Source organism: Electrona antarctica (assembly GCF_951216825.1).
Source record: "Electrona antarctica genome assembly, chromosome: 3".
Classification (NCBI taxonomy): domain Eukaryota; kingdom Metazoa; phylum Chordata; class Actinopteri; order Myctophiformes; family Myctophidae; genus Electrona; species Electrona antarctica.
Window position 1 is genome coordinate 15,469,216 of NC_136808.1, and position 16,131 is coordinate 15,485,346.

The following is a 16,131-nucleotide window of genomic DNA, read 5'->3' on the forward strand; positions in this document are numbered from 1 at the left end:
CTTTGAGGTCCTGAGTGACGTAGGGCAACTGAGCGCTCAACGTTAAAGCCCAGCTGCACGGGGTTTCCCGGTCATGAATCCACGGGTCCGCCTGTAGTCCTTCCTCCTACCACTAGGACCCAGAGCTTCAACGTTGGAAAGCCTGCCTGCCCCCTTGGTAGAGTCCCATTCTGAAGCCCCTGTCTCCGTTCAGTCTCCGCTCGCCGGGCCCGCCCCCTCGAGTCTCCGTTCGCCGCTCCCATCCACTGCAATGCATTCCGAGTCTCCGTTCGCCCACTCCTCACCCGTCTTCTCATTATGCGAGGAGAGCAGGTCCCCGCCCCCCTCCCCATCTCCCAGAAACTGTCACGGCGGCCATTGCTGCCCGGCCGGGAGGAGCTGCGGTGAGATGAGAAGAAGAACACTTTGGGAATTAATTTACAGGCATTTTGATAAAATAATTACGGTATCGATGTGTCGGTAGGGTCCCAACAACATCCCGATTTTTATGTTTTATAAGTTTGGACGAAATTATGGACGGGATTTCTACATCTGCCTCACTCACTGCCTTGTGCCACCAGTGTGGAGTCTGTCTACCGTCCGTCCGGACAGTAACAACAACAGGTATTTAATGACCACAGTATTTGTGCTATACTTTATAATTCCAATTTCCACTAATTTCTAATCCACTGCATCTAAATATTGTACTTTTACTCCACTACATTTATTTGAACACTTTAGTTACTTTGTAGATTTTGAATCTTATTATTACAAAGCAAAAGCATAGATTAACCACTTCAACCTTTTGGCCATTTGACAATTGTGAGCTTGTAGATCTGCTATTTAAAAACAAAATGACATTTGAAAGCTTGAAATGAGACATTCTACATGGGTATACTTTCTACCTTTGGTACTTTTTAAAGTATTGATACCAATACTTATTGTACTTGTACTCAAGTCAATTTTGAATTCTGAACTTTTACTTGTAACGGAGTAGTTCTATATTGCAGTATTGATACTTTTACATAAGTAAAACATTTTGAGTACTTTTTCCACCACTATCTATTCTAGAACAACATGCTTCTCTTTTATTTCCTTATTCTACACCAAATTCAAATGTCCCCCTCTTCTGAGTTTCATGAGAGGCATTTATGAGATTTAGTAGGGTTCAGTCTCAGTCACGGATACACATTGATACGTATGAGGAGGTATTACGCAGCAGACCGCCATTCGAAAAGGTTTTGTCCCCCAGGGACCCCCATAAGAGAAGATTATTGTTGTTAGATCAGATTTAGTACATCATTCTAAAAGTGTCTGTACTGTAGGAGGGGAGATATAACAGTGGAGAGGAGAAACCTGATCTGAAAAGTCATTATTTTGCAGTCTCTCATTGGGTCATTTCCTCTGAAGGGGCCCTGTGGGTCTCAGGGAAAAAACTCATTGATTTACAGTATGTGAGTACTGAGTACTTACAGTAGGAGCATGGTGGTGCCTCACTTGGACTTGAGGACATGACAACAACAACAACAGGGATTTAACCAATTATAGAATACAACGGCTTCTATTTCCCCCACAACATAATGATGTCTTCTTTAGGACACTTCATGTCCTTGGTTGTATCTTTTCTGTTTAATGAAGCATATATCTTAGCCTCGATACCCAGGCTTTCATTTCGTCTACATATATCTTAACAGACTTGAAAGTACTTGTAATCTTTTTATTTTATTTTCCAGGACTGTTCTCTATTCCTTTTTTTCTGAGATGAGTATGCTATTATTTCCCCTCTTATTGTGGCTTTTGCAGCTTCCCACAGTATGGTTGATGACACTTCCTCACTATCGTTTATCTCAAGATAAGACTTCACGCTTTGTTTAATTTTATCCTTAAAATACTGATCATCAAGCAGGGAATTATTTAACCTCCATAAAGTTTCCCCTCGTTCCCTTTTCAGATTTAGTACCATTATGACTGGTGCGTGATCCGTTATAGCTATGGGTAATATTTCACATTGTGTAACTTTTGAGATCTCATTCTTGTACATGAAAAAATAATCCAGTCTTGAATAAACATTGTGTGCACCAGAGAAAAAAGTAAAAGCCTTTTCTTGGGGATGTAAGCAGCGCCATACATCTACAAGTCCCAGCTCAATTTGAGCTTTTCTCATTAATCCCGCTGCTTGTTCCGATTTATGTTTTATTTTACTCTGGGTATCCTTCTGATTCATTGTTAAGTTCATATCACCACCCATAATGATCATGCCCTTCCCTTCTGTTGTTAATAATGTTAGGATTTTTTTCACAAGATCTACTCCTTTTCCAGGTGGGTTGTAAACATTAATGAGAGTTATTAGTACAGCGGCTTATACCCCAATACAAGAGGTATTGTGCACTTTTTCAAAAAAGCATGAAACTTCTACCATAGTTAGATGATATCATGAGGTGTATTTTCAGATGTGGAGTCAAGTCAGATTTGACCCCTGAGGCCCGGTAGAGCATAATATGTGACCAATACCCATAACATCCTATATAAGGCAAAAAAGTCCAAATTTCTTCATTCTTTAAGTAGCATGTGACATATGAAACTAGGGTGTTTGCATGATTCTGAATCCATTCCAAGCATTAGTTTTGCAAAAAAACACTCATTGGGCTTAAAACGGCCATGCCCACTTGCCCAAATGTGCTGGCATCATCAATTTGTGATGACGGCATTGGCCGTTTTTAGCCCAATGAGTGTTTTTTTGCAAAACTAATGCTTGGAATGGATTCAGCATCATGAAATCACCCTAGTTTCATATGTCACATGCTACTTGAAGAATGATGAAATTTGGACTTTTTTGCCTTATATAGGATGTTATGGGTATTGGTCACATATTATGCTCTACCGGGCCTCAGGGGTCAAATCTGACTTGACTCCACATCTGAAAATACACCTCATGGTATCATCTAACTATGGTAAAAGTTTCATGCTTTTTTGAAAAAGTGCACAATTTTTTGGTAATCCGCTGTACTATATACATTGTTCTTCTATTTCCCCGATTACAAGAATGTACCTTCCTTCCTTATCTCTGATACATTTTTCACTGCTAAACATTAGATTATTTTTAATTAGAATAGGCCTATCTCACAGCCCGCTTTCCACGCCCACTTCCGGTAAATAGTGGTGTCTTTAACATGAGCATTTACACGTTTTTTTCTCTGGAGAATCTAAGTACATTTTCTAATGTAAAAATGTGACAGACCAATATTATTATGAAGCAAACAAGATGGTAAATCAGGTCGAACAGATAGAACAAACCTTACCTTGAGAAAACAAAAGTTGTAGACTTCTTAAATTACCTCTGTTAACATGTAGCGTCTATGGAGTGACGTCACGCTATCACCACTAACCCCGAAAGGGGGCGTATTTAGGGGGCGGGGAAATTCTGTGAGATAGGCTTATTGCCACACCCCTTTTAGCTGATGTAAAAGAGGAGGAAAAAACTTGGGCCGAAGCTAGTTTTTCCAATTTTGCATGTTCCACTTTGTTCAGGTGTGTTTCCTGTAAGAAAATGATTTTAAGTATAATTTAAGTTTTCCCATTCCGCTTCCCTTGGGAGCCGCAATTACATCATATTCAAAGCCTTTAATCAGCCAAAAAAGAAACAAAAATGAAATATTCATATACAGTGTCAAAACTATAAAACGTGACAAGCCACCCAACCGTGCACTTCCAACGTATGTAACCTCTCTATGGTTACGTGAGGTATTCCACATTATTATATTTATGTGAAAAGAAGAGTTTTCAATACAAAACTCATGCCACAGGATGGTCCATGTGGACAATATGAGATTAATTAACCCCATATTTGCATGGTGGACTGCATGCGAGTACATGTCCCTCCTCCGTCTCTCGTCAAAATATTCAACTTTCAAATTAACAAAAAACAAAACAATAAATAAATAATAATAATACTTGCAATAAAAATCAAAAACTCCATTGCCCATGCTTCATTTTTATATTTCATTTATATGTAGGCACCTCTCTGACTCCCAGACTCCCCCTAAAGGGTCCCAGTAAGTTAAACACACAACAAACAAAAAGAAAAAATACTGACAAATTATATTCCAAAAGTTCCCGGTTTCAAAAAAAAAAAGCCTCCCATTCAGGCTCATGATACCACTGTTTAGAGACTAAACCCATCTGCAATCAATCAATCAATCACGTTGGTCGCTCAACGCTGATTGGTCAGTGGGGCGGACCCGCACGACTGCAGTTAGATTTGAATGTCCAGCATTTATTTTAAAAAGTATTATCCGTTTGCCCTTGCCCTTTTTAAAGGTTGACGCTGAAGTGATGGAAATCGAGCTATCGCCCACGCCAGCGGCGGCGGCGCCACCGGTACAAGAAGAGAAGACCCAGAAGGAGCAGTGTGCTGAACCGGTACAAGAACCAGTACAACAAGAAGCATCGGTCCCTGTCCAGCCAGAAGATGCAGATGGTCCCTCTAAAGGAGCCACTGCCTCAACAACAACAACACAGGCAGACAGAGCCTGCAACAACCCTCAGCAGCCCATCAGGAAGAAGAAGAAAAGGAATAATAAGAAAGTGTAGTTATGTTGGGTTATGAGTGTGTGTGTGTGTGTGTGTGTGTGTGTGTGTGTGTGTGTGTGTGTGTGTGTGTGTGTGTGTGTGTGTGTGTGTGTGTGTGTGTGTGTGTGTGTGTGTGTGTGTGTGTGTGTGTGTGTGTGTGTGTGTGTGGTTAAGAACACTGGTTCTCAAAGTACCAACAGTCCTACAGTCATGAGTCCAACACCCTACCCAAAACTCTAACCTAACCCTAACCGCATGCGGACGCCACGGGTGATTTTTAACCCGCCACGGGTTAGTTTGAACCTGCAGCACTTGTCAGGAGCCACGGGTGAATTTTAACCCGCAGCATGGGTTACTTTTAACCCGCATGTCGGGAGCGACGGTGTTGTCGGACTAATGACTGTAGGACTGTTGGTCTAACCAACGTATGTACCCCGCGGGGGACCCTCAATGGTTCCTTGCGGGGGTGCCAGGGCGTCCCCCAGCTAAATGGTTCTTAGTTAGGAACCAAACGGAACAGGTTTGGAACAGGTCTGTAGCTCTGAGAGTCTACAAATGGAACCATTTGTAGTAGTAGTAGTAATAGTAGTAGTAGTGGGGGTCTGTGGCGCCAATGCATACCAGACTGGGGGTCCTTGAAATTAAAGTGTGTGTGGGGGTGTATGTGTTACGGTGGGGGGTTATTTATATTTTATTTGGTCAGGGTGTGTATGTGTTTACCTAGTGCCTTATGACATACTGGGTTTGTCTCAACTGGTGTGAGCAAAGCGCTAGTGTACTGTACGTCTAAACAGGTTCTATACCGGGAGCAGACTACTGACGACTGAAATGGCCGTGTATTTTTCAGTTTCAGTTTTTCAGCAAGTAAAAGTGGGCCTAGATATGACCCATTGTGGTGGGACTGAAGGAATGAGGAATTAGTAAGTTATATATCGTTGACGGAATAGATGAGGATGATGATGATGATCTTTGCAGCCTGAGCTTTAACAAAAAGGAACTGAATACTTTAAGCCTTGCCTTACTTACGCAAGACAAAAAAAGAATCTATGCCAAACCAACATACTGTGTCTTTTCCATTGGAAATCACAAAAAGATGCTACTGAAATAAAAGTGTTTTTGACATAATTCATCTGTGTGTGTTTTTGATCGATTAAAAAAATGCATTTATACATGTTTTAAACGCTGGTTTATTGTAAACCCCCATATAAATCTCTTTCTCTCTTTTTCATGAATTCACATCCATAACTGGGTAACAGAATCGGTTGAATTCATAAAAATAAATTCAGTTTAAAGACTAATTTGACTAGTTTGATGGAACACATGGAAAATACAACTTCAGGAGTATTTCTTTTCTGCATGTCAGCCAGCCAGTGCCATGGTGCAGTACACTATTCAAGCCAGAAGATGACGCAATAAGCACGCTGCAAGTGAAGCACTAATAGTACCTAGTCTACCTGTATAATTACCAGAGCCATAGAGTATAGACAGAGTTGTATATACCCCTCTCCAACTGTATCTACTTTCCCCATATTCAACTGTTTTGAATATGGGGACAAATTATATTCCAAAAAAAGTTCCCGGTTTAAAAAAAAAAAGCCTCCCATTCAGGCTCATGATTCCACTGTTGGACTAAACCCATCTGCAATCAATCAATCAATCACGTTGGTCGCTCAACGCTGATTGGTCAGTGGGGCGGACCCGCACAGCTGCAGTTAGATTTAAAAGCTAATTCTCATTTTCTCATTCAACACATTGTCAACATAACGGCGGACGATACTTTTAAATTTCTTCTTGAGATGGATGTCCCCACGAGTTTGCGGTAAGTCGGCTTTTCTTGGAAAATGTAAACAATTGTCAACTTGAATTGACGTTAGCTTTTAGCTTAGCTCACGCCTTGAAAGCTACAGACTGTAGGCTTGCCCTGAGTCTAAATGTTTGGGCTAGGCTTGCCCCTTGTGTGAGCTTACAATGAATTAGGCATTTATCAGAAGCTTAATTCTGAGCGATTTATAGTAAGCAAGAACAACACATCAAATACATAAAAATAGTCATTAAGGATCATAATTAAACTTAACAAACTTACGTCTGTCTAAAGCCTAGCTATCTAAAGCCCTAACCCCACCCTTGGACCTAACTACAGTAGAATATATGTATAATGAATACTATGAGCTTCCTATATTTAATTCATATAAAACACTACGTGTGAACGCATGATTAACCTCGCGGCTCACTCCTAGTCTAAGATTTAGACTCTCGTAGATGTATTTGATCAATTCGATAAATCGATCAGATACATCTATCTACCAGTGCCTCCCAAATGTCGAGTTAACGATCCATGGCTACAGGGTTAGTACTTTGTTTATATATATGGAGAAATGGACTTTGATCATGGATGTCCAGTGACTATTACGGGGTTAGACAATAGAGATCAAAACTCGTATCATATATTCGAAAGTAAACATTGTCTTGATCCAAGGCTATTGCTGACTGCAGATAGATAGATACATGAATTGAATTTGCAACAATGAAAGGGAGTGTACCTATGTTCCCCAGGTTCTATGTTCCCCGCTTACCCCAAAAAGGTTCTATGTTCCCAGGGTTCTATGTTCCCCACTCAACTAAAAAAGGTTCTATGTCCCCCATTTTCCTCTGAAAAAAGGTTCTATGTTCCCCGCTCACCCAAAAATGCAGGAAATATTAATTTTTAATTTCAAATTATTTAATATCATCTCTAAACACACATAACGGAACATAATGGGGAGAAATTACTATCAGAAACCTGCCCTTTGGGCGAGCACGCACGCAGGCAGACGCACACACACCCGCCTACTTTTGGGGACCGGGGTTCATATGTTAACTTCTGAACTGTCCACAGCCGCCATGGTTGAGTGGGGAACATAGAACCTTTTTATAGAACCTTTTCTTTCTTTTTTGAGTGGGGAACATAGAACCTCTTAAACCCCAGGGGGGTCCGGGGGGAAAATCTGCAACATCGGCGTTGGAACCGGAGACCAATTGGGTCTCCATTGCCCCGCTGAGCGCTGTTCAGAGGTGGACAGCCGCTGCCCCCGCCGGCGGGGGCAATAGGGCTCAAGAGGTTATGAAAGCCATGAAACCACTGCGAATGAGCCCATACTTATTAACATGTAACTGTTTCAGGAGCTTTGAAAGCAGTTTGGATGGCTACACAGGAGATGACCCTCTGGAGGAGTGGGACAGGTAAATGTCGATATGCAATGCCGTTTTTCAACAAAACTGAAGATGATGACCGTAATATAATGTGCAGAACATATTATATAAGTGCATTTGTTCTAGATTTGCCCAGAGTCTTGAGAAGAGACTGCCTGCTGGAGCTTCTGCAGGGATGCAAGATGTGTTTGACAGAATTGTGAAAAGATTTCACAATGTTAAAAGATATTCAGATGACATCAGATATGTGGCCTACTGCATTCGATTGGTAAGAATGTCGAGATATTTCCCAAATGCATTGACACATGTTTTGATTCATTTTATCAGCCTCTCCCCTGCCCCCTATTTTTTTTTATCCCAAATATGGATGGAGTGCAGGTTTGGGTCTTTGAAATGGTTTTTGGTGCTTTTATCATTCATTTCAATGTTCTTCTGATAAAAATACAATTACGTTGTCCTGTTTTAATGTCTCTGAATGTACTATTCACATGTTGGTCCACACTAGATACTGGCTACACTCTATTATTTAGTCCTGCGGTTCTCACAAATTGTGCTTTTTGATTTTAATCCGTTTGGTGCAGGCAAGTTACTATGAAGATCCCACTTCTGTGTTCAGCTATGTCCACGGTAAGGGTATTGGGACTAGGACTGCAGCCTTCTATATAGCCTGGGCCCAGCAGGAAGAGCGGCAGGGGAAGCCCGAAAAGGCTGCCTCTGTCTACCAGGGAGCCATGGAGAGCCAGGCACAGCCCGCAGATGCTGTCCTCCATGAATTCAGGTGATTCCCGTTAAGCTGCAACTATCAATTATTTTCTAAGCGATCATTCTATTGATAACCTTTTTCTAAGAACGATGTTCATATCAAGGTATCCAGCAGCAGGACTCACCATTGTTTTTTTTGTATGAAATCTGAAACGGTAAATTGTCGATCAGATGAATGTCACAAAGACTACTTAACTTATTTTACAGTTTAAGTCAAATTCCTAATTGAATGAAGGGAAGCAAAGCACAGACTTTTAGCATCTGTGTTGAAGGTGAAGCTGTTATCTCCATCAGTGAACAGGACAATAACAGCAGGGAGATGCTGACACCAGTGTTATGTTCTTTGAATGCATAAGCTAATTGGGGGCTTTGGTTCTGATTTGCAGGAAGTTTGAAATGAGAACCTCCAGAGTCCAACCAGGAGTGTCAGGTGAGATATCTTCCATTATAATTCATTTGTTGGCTTGTTTGCATTCCGTACTGTGTATCATCATGTCAGCTGTCTAATGTGTTCCATAGGCCGTGAACGGCATCCCCTTCAGGATTCCCAGGTCCTCAACCAGAATGTTGCATCAAGCAAGGTTTGTGTGTGCTTGCTGTCCCTGTGTACTCACTGACATGATTTGGTTCCATCAGGCAAGCCTTTTTTTGTTTCTCTTATGTAGTAGCGAACAGTTCTCCAAATAACACATTTGACTGCATCACAGGGCTACAGTGACTGTCGGTTCCCACCACCTCCAGTAACATCAGTCCAACTGAGTTACCTTTTTTGTTTCTTACTATATTCAAGTCATTTTGTTCTCAACAGTTTCAGTAGCTTAGTTCAGGGGTTCTCAACCTGGGGGTCACGACCCCTCAGGGTCGCCAAATTATTATGGGGGGGTATTTTGAGTTTACATAGTACACGCACAAACTTTCCTTAATGATTATATCTGGTTTCAGTATTTATGATGTATTTTCTCTTATTATTATGGTTATTGTAGCAGTCAATTTGTATTGGGGAGCCCAAAACGTTGAGAACCCCTGGCCTAGTGGTTCTCAGGCATTTTAATTTCAAGGACTCTTATTACAAGTGTAGAAATGGAATCAAAATGCACTCGTGTTACAGGCCTCTATATGATATCACCATATCACGCTCAGAAAATGCCGGCGTAAAGTCGTCTGTGACCAGGTCGGACGTCTTTTCGCGGTACTACAAAGACAGCCTGGTTTGCGAGGGCTCGGAGTACTGCTTCGAGGAAGTCAGGGCTGCCAAGTACTTTCTGAAGCTCAAAGAGGAAAAGGAGCGGAGAGAGTTTGGTAAGTTGAGTATTAATAATATTGCAGCTGTCGGGCAGAAACTTATTTCAACTTTCTTTCTCCTGTAAATGAGTGACCTACTTTGTCATGTGATTTATTGAATACTTGTAACCTGTAAAACAATTCAAGCTATGCTAAAAGGATAACGACACAAAGCCCTGTGTTTGTTATGCTAAATCTCTTGCTGTGTTCTGGTTGAGCAGAGGAGAACCAGAGGCGATTGAGGGAGTCAGAGGAGCGCCTTGCTCACATGAAGAGGATGCTGGAAATGTCGGATCAGAACCAGGGGCCCACTGCAGCCAGATGCCCTGCCGACCAGCAGGTTAGACCAGGCCTTCCCAAACCTCTGCATTCTTTGCAATGGGCTCTATGCACACACCATTTTGGAAAGAACTTGGGGCCCCTTCTTCCACAGGTGTTACCGCTGATGCTAATGAAGGCTCTGTTCCATTCTGGCAAACGGAGGGGTGCTGCTCTGCTCTGTCTCAAAGTGTCCTTGGGTTCCAAATGGCCCCATACGGGTGTGTATTTGTAACTCTGCGTGTACAAATGGAACCATTTGTACAGAGTTAAGGGGTCCTTGAAATTAAAACGTTGAGAACAACTGCACACTAAATGTAACAGTGCCTTCATTAGTATCATCGCTAACACCCATGAAGGAAGTAGGGAATGGGCTATATTCTGTGTGCATATAGCCCATTGGAAGCTACAACTAACCTGTGGTTAAAGGAGCATTCAGTGATTTGGGTGATTTGGAAAACCACCCAGCCTGCCCCGGTAACAAAATGTGCACACGCACTACAGTGGGGGGAAGTGCAACAGGCCAACAGCATGTGCACCAAGGCCCGCCCCCACTCGATCATGATTGGAGGAAGGCCCCTCTCATCCTGATTGGATGGAGGCTTTGCCACCCGCCACCAAAACTGAAACTAGGGTTCTTTGACCCCAGGGGCTCACTGGGGACAGGGAGGAACTCCTTATATGGTCAGCACACTCTATAGTAGGGAGGATTATCCAGAAAAAAAGAAGTGATATTTGAATTAAGTCAAATCACTGAATATACCTAAGACTGCATACTCGACTAATTCAGAACCTATGCCATGCTTCTTTTTTCTTTTTTTTATAAAGTATATTTATTGGTTTTAACAAAATTAAGGACAAACAGACATTACACAACAAGAACATAATAACAAACAAGAAAAGAAACGGCTCAGGCACAACACTATTGTAAACTAGAAAAAGTGCCCCTCTGGGCACAGGTCTCCACCAGGGCAGTTCAGGTTGTGGCCTCCTGGTGGCGCTATAATAGGCCAATGTGAAAAGGGTGCCATTTCTTCATATGCCTTTGATGGCAATTGGATGATTTGAGGCATTTTGTTCCAAAAATGTGTTTTGCAAAAATCAACCTGTTGGTGGCGTTATAACAGGCCAATGTGAAAAGGGTGGGATATATATTCCTCAGCCTAGTAAGAAAATGTGTGAAAGATTTCACGTAAATTGCATGCTGCGTTCATGATTTTTTTTGTTCAAAATGGATATGTTTCAGGCCCCAACCCTGCTGGAAGACTCAAATGCATCACTGCCCCAAGCTGCAATTGGTATGTCCTTAAGGGGAGGTGGTGGTGTATGTCCAAGTATATGCACATCAGGTGTTTAGCGTAATGCTTAAATACTGTAATTGAAGCTATATAAAAACCATCTTCCCCAAGATGTCTATAATCAATGTGCAAGCTAGTCCAGCTCAGAGTAATTTAGTAAGAGTGGCGATACTAGCGTAGACTCTCATTGTAACAATGGAATGCGGAAGCGCTCATTCTATCTCAATGGGATAGTTCCAATGTTTGAAACTATAGCCCATAGCACCCCGCTTTGCACCGAGATCAAAGCGTGTCGCCACTCTCTTACTAGATTACTAGTCCAGCTGTTTTCTCATTGGCTGACGTCTGTGCACACAGCAAATATGTCCGTGCGGAAACTGACACTGACGCAATTATAGTGGACACCCGCAGATAATAATGCTGCTCGTAATGAATTCTCCCCCTCTTCCCGACCCTTGATGTTTTGAAGGTGTACCGTTGTCCTGTAAACCCCCCACCAACCCAACGCCATTTACCGTCTTCACAGATGAGGATTGCTCCAGTCCACCACCAACACTGTATGTGTGCTAATAAAACCTGGGCCAAATTGGAAAAACTTTGATTATAGCCTGTTTTGGTGTCATAGGATTGGGCAGAAATCGTATTACTAATCTTCCTTCCTCTCGTTCCAGCCCCATTGTAGAGAACGCGTCGGACGAGAAGCTGTCTGAAACGGCGCTGGGCCTTTCCAAGCTCCAGGGAACCATAGTGGGAGAAGGCCTCCCGTCGGGCCAGCACCACAATGTCACCTCATGTTTCTCCAACACTGTGACCCCTCCCACTGCCAAAGCGCTGTCGGGCATCGCGAGTCCCGAGGTAGTGACGGAGCCGGACCTGGATGCCTTCGAGAGCCCCCAACGTGCTCATCAAGCAGCCGCTTCCCCGCGGCAGAGCATTGGCCCCATGATGACGCCAAAACGACCTGCAAAATCTGGCAGTGTGACATGCCCAGCATTGCCACCCAGGCGGCCAGCCTGGGTATACCATTACCACAAGTAAGACGCGCGAACGCGGGAAGCGAACGCAGCTCGTAAATTGCAAAAACAACAATTAGAATAAATTACGTAATTTTTTAAGGTTTTTTTTAAGTTATCTTTTTTAAGTTTTTTTTTTAAGTTACGTTTTTTTTACTTAAGTTTTTTTTTAAGTTAAGTTTTGTGTGTGTGCGTGCGTTTTTCCTTTTTATTTTATTTTTTTAAGTTAAGTTTTTTTTAAGTTAAGTTTTGTGTGTGTGCGTTTTCCTTTTTAAGTTTTTTTTTTACTTAAGTTTTTTTTAAGTTACGTTTTGTGTGTGTGCGTTTTCCTTTTTAAGTTTTTTTTTTAAGTTAAGTTTTTTTTTACTTAAGTTTTTTTTAAGTTAAGTTTTGTGTGTGTGTGTGCGCGTGCGTTTTTTTATTTTATTTTTTTAAGTTAAGTTTTTTTTTAAGTTAAGTTTTGTGTGTGTGTGCGGGTGCGTGCGTGCGTGCGTGCGTGCGTGCGTGTGTGTGTGTGTGTGTGTGTGCGTGCATGTGTGTGTGTGTGTGTGTGTGTTTTTGTGTGTGATACAGCTGCGCCCTCTGGTGGTGGGCGGGTGGTGTTACAGCGTGACACACACACAGACACACACACACACAGACGTGATCTGCTGGGTCTCATAGTAAATGCTCACTGCGTTCGCAATCACTGCGTTCGCAATTACCAAGGGTAATGGTATGTGAAACTCTCATATTGTATCTGTGTTGTTCAGATGTAACAAATTCCACAATTATTCTAGTCTAAAGATAAATTTAAAAAAAATCACACCTGTGAACACAAGTCTGTTCCCCAGACGTGTTGTCAGCATGTAGTTGTAGAATGCGTAGTTTGGAGAGTTTCTCACATATCAAAATATACTTACAGTATCAAAGTACTAATATTATTACGTCTGTCTTGAGTAAAACATCAGTACTTCCGCCACTGACAGGTAAGGAAGGAGGAAGGAGCGGTAAGGAAGGAGATACGACCGTCTACCAGGCCATCGCCCAGGCGTCGGGCATCAAAATTGTTATAAAGGTAACACCAAACCTCTGCATTAACAAACGTAACTTTGAACCACTTGGTTTGACCCACCCACCCACACTCATAATTTGGGTGTGTTTGAGAACACGATTACGATTTTTCAAAAATAGCAGACCTACAAGCTCGTAGCGCGCCACTCGGTGGCGCGCTATGAGCTTGTAGATCTGCTATTTTTCAATAGCTAAAGTATAACATAATGCTTAGTTAAAACAAACGTGTTCCCGTCCAGAATTGGTTTAAAGTATGCCATGAAGAACACTCAACAGGTGCCTATTAATGCTATCTTCAATACATTACGTTTGGTAACGTAGGTCCAGAAGCCAGGCCATCCGTGGGAGTTTCACATCAACACACAGCTGGATGCTCGACTGGCACCAGATGTGCGGCATCTCTTCAGTACATTTCACTCGGCCCACCTCTTCAGCGAAGGAGGTGTGCTGCTTGGAGAGCTCCATGGTTATGGAACTCTACTGGTGGGTGCCCATTGGGGGACCGCATGTAATTCAGACAGGGCATTAGTCCGACATGCGTCCGCATGTCGGACAGAAAATTGCTGATCTACAAGGTCACAAAGTGTCACAGCGTTGTAACCTTGTAGATCAGCCATTTGCAGTTTATTTGTCATTCTAAGTTGGAGTATTAAGTGGGCATACTAACAATAGATTAAATTTATCACGGTGCAAGCAACTTGTGTCACAGATACCTCAGCCAGATACCTCAACACAGTTCTGTGTATTGTGCTGTACTGTTTATGAAGCTACTTCCACGCCATTTCACAAATCACAGTTTTGGACTTACGTCAGTCACATGCACCAATTCAGGATGAAAGTGAAACATAATCTCACGACTGACGACGCTTTGTCCCCCAGAATGCGGTCAACTTGTACAAGAAGAGTGCAAGTCTGGGTGACAAGCTGATGCCCCAGCCGGTAGTCATGTACCTCACCATGTGCATCCTACACATGGTGGAACAGCTGCACAAAATCCACATCATCCATGCTGACATCAAGTCTGACAACTTCCTGTTGGGAGAGAGGTGGGTTGGGCCATATTTCATATTAATATCTTAATCCGAAAGCATCTGGGTTGTTTTAGATTTGATAAATAGTAGATTCTATATATGGCACACCAACTTTTTACTGGGGCCACGCAGTAAAAGTAAATGAATCCACAAAACTAACGTAATTTGTATTGTTGACCTATTTCTAAAATATTAGCATGACTTTTGTTCAACTTTGACCCCTCTATCACATGGAACAATTTTTTGGGCGTAGTGATATGGACACAAAACATAGTTCTGTGTGATAGAGGGGTAAAAAAAGAACGGAAGTTGCACTAATATTTTAGAAATAGGTCAACGATACAAATGACGTTAGTTTTGTGGATTCATTTACTTTTACTGCGTGGCCCCCAGTGCCCCCCCACAAAATGACCGGAACTACTTGATATTTCACCAAAACCAGAGCAGAACTCCCACCACAGGACTCGGGCAATCAATTAATACAGTTGCAACCACTATATTAATGGCAAGTATTTCATACAACTTAAGTTTAAAAAATCTGAACTATCCATTTAAGTGTTCACTCGTTAAAACCAGCTAAGCATCTGTGTCATTGTCGCTGCATCTGCTATTAAAAAATAGCAGATATACAAGCTTGCTGCCTGTCACTGCAAGATCGGTACATCTGCTATTCGTGAAAGTGAACTACTGAGAATTTAGACTACTTCCAAAAGTATGAAATGTTGGCCGTTAACCCATCTTTGTCTCCCTTCCACAGGAACCCCCACAGTCGCCTGGTGGTTCTGCTCCTGGAGAACCGGCCTTCCAAGAAATAGATCAACCACTGTTTTGATTTTTACTGTTGAGTCCGCTGTTTTGTTTTTAGATTTTACTGTTTTTAAAAATGTTTAATGTTTTTTAAATTTAAAGTAAATAAATAAACAAGTGATATTTTAAATTTAAAGTGTTCTGTTGCCTTTTTGTAAGTTTTGTGGGCTTAGCCATGGCCTAATTTGTGGTCTGTTTGGACTCATTGGACCCTTGGTGGTCCCAGGACCCAAACAAATGTACTGTAGAATGTGGGTTCCATATTATTTTTTTTACCAGCTGCGAAGCAGGCTGGTCTACTTTATATCAGGTTGGTAGTGGCAATTTATTTCATTGGCTGCCTCGTCTCTAGGCAATCAGACTTTTTGCCTCTAGCTGACCTCAGCCAATGGGATAGCATTGCAGCCAGCAAGTTGGAACAACAACCCACTAGTATGACTTATGTCAATTCTTGTTTTTAATGGTATCAAATGGGTCTGTGGCCTATTGGATATCAGACTGGGGGTCATTTAAATGAAAAGGTTGAGAATCACTGTCCTATTGTTTCTGCTAGTCTAATAAATGCAGGCAGTATTGAATCCACAGGAAAAGTGGTCCTGTTAAAATAATTGCCTTTGACTGAAATAAAACCTGGCTGTCTCAGTAATGTCATGCCTGAATCCTATATCTTAACTGGGCTATATGCAATATATTCCTAAAGTACAAAGCAAAATGTGGACCTATAGCTAAGACCTGGCCTCGCCCACTTAGACACTCCCACTTGGACACTTTCCAGCCAGGCTCATTCATTCCAATGTAAATTACTAAATATCATGGATTTTTTTTTTGGGA

At 42.0% G+C, this 16,131-nt stretch overlaps 1 protein-coding gene and 1 long non-coding RNA gene across 4 annotated transcripts; both read left to right on the plus strand.

Moving 5' to 3' along the window:
- The first annotated feature begins 323 nt into the window (after positions 1 to 323).
- LOC306920156 lies at positions 324 to 5,192 on the plus strand. Its single transcript, XR_013789621.1, has 2 exons — positions 324 to 603; positions 4,297 to 5,192. It is a non-coding gene; the product is annotated as an uncharacterized lncRNA (long non-coding RNA).
- A 1,117-nt stretch (positions 5,193 to 6,309) lies between these two features.
- Positions 6,310 to 15,424, plus strand: LOC306920452 (mitotic checkpoint serine/threonine-protein kinase BUB1-like). Of its 3 annotated transcripts, XM_079497209.1 has the most exons (12): positions 6,310 to 6,367; positions 8,886 to 8,929; positions 9,019 to 9,080; positions 9,608 to 9,798; positions 10,002 to 10,120; positions 11,345 to 11,396; positions 11,866 to 11,953; positions 12,068 to 12,426; positions 13,109 to 13,124; positions 13,378 to 13,466; positions 13,784 to 13,904; positions 14,342 to 14,442. In XM_079497209.1, exons 3-9 carry the CDS (start codon positions 9,064 to 9,066, stop codon positions 13,120 to 13,122), a joined length of 840 nt encoding a protein of 279 aa, XP_079353335.1. In that variant the 5' UTR covers positions 6,310 to 6,367; positions 8,886 to 8,929; positions 9,019 to 9,063; the 3' UTR covers positions 13,123 to 13,124; positions 13,378 to 13,466; positions 13,784 to 13,904; positions 14,342 to 14,442. The 3 variants fall into 3 exon arrangements, with proteins under 3 accessions (XP_079353335.1, XP_079353336.1, XP_079353337.1); XM_079497210.1 differs by lacking the exon at positions 13,109 to 13,124 and having other exon boundaries at positions 12,068 to 12,430; XM_079497211.1 differs by lacking the exons at positions 6,310 to 6,367; positions 8,886 to 8,929; positions 9,019 to 9,080; ... (2 more) ...; positions 11,345 to 11,396; positions 13,109 to 13,124 and adding an exon at positions 15,251 to 15,424 and having other exon boundaries at positions 11,867 to 11,953; positions 12,068 to 12,425; positions 13,375 to 13,466; positions 13,784 to 13,945; positions 14,342 to 14,508.
- Positions 15,425 to 16,131: the final 707 nt, after the last annotated feature.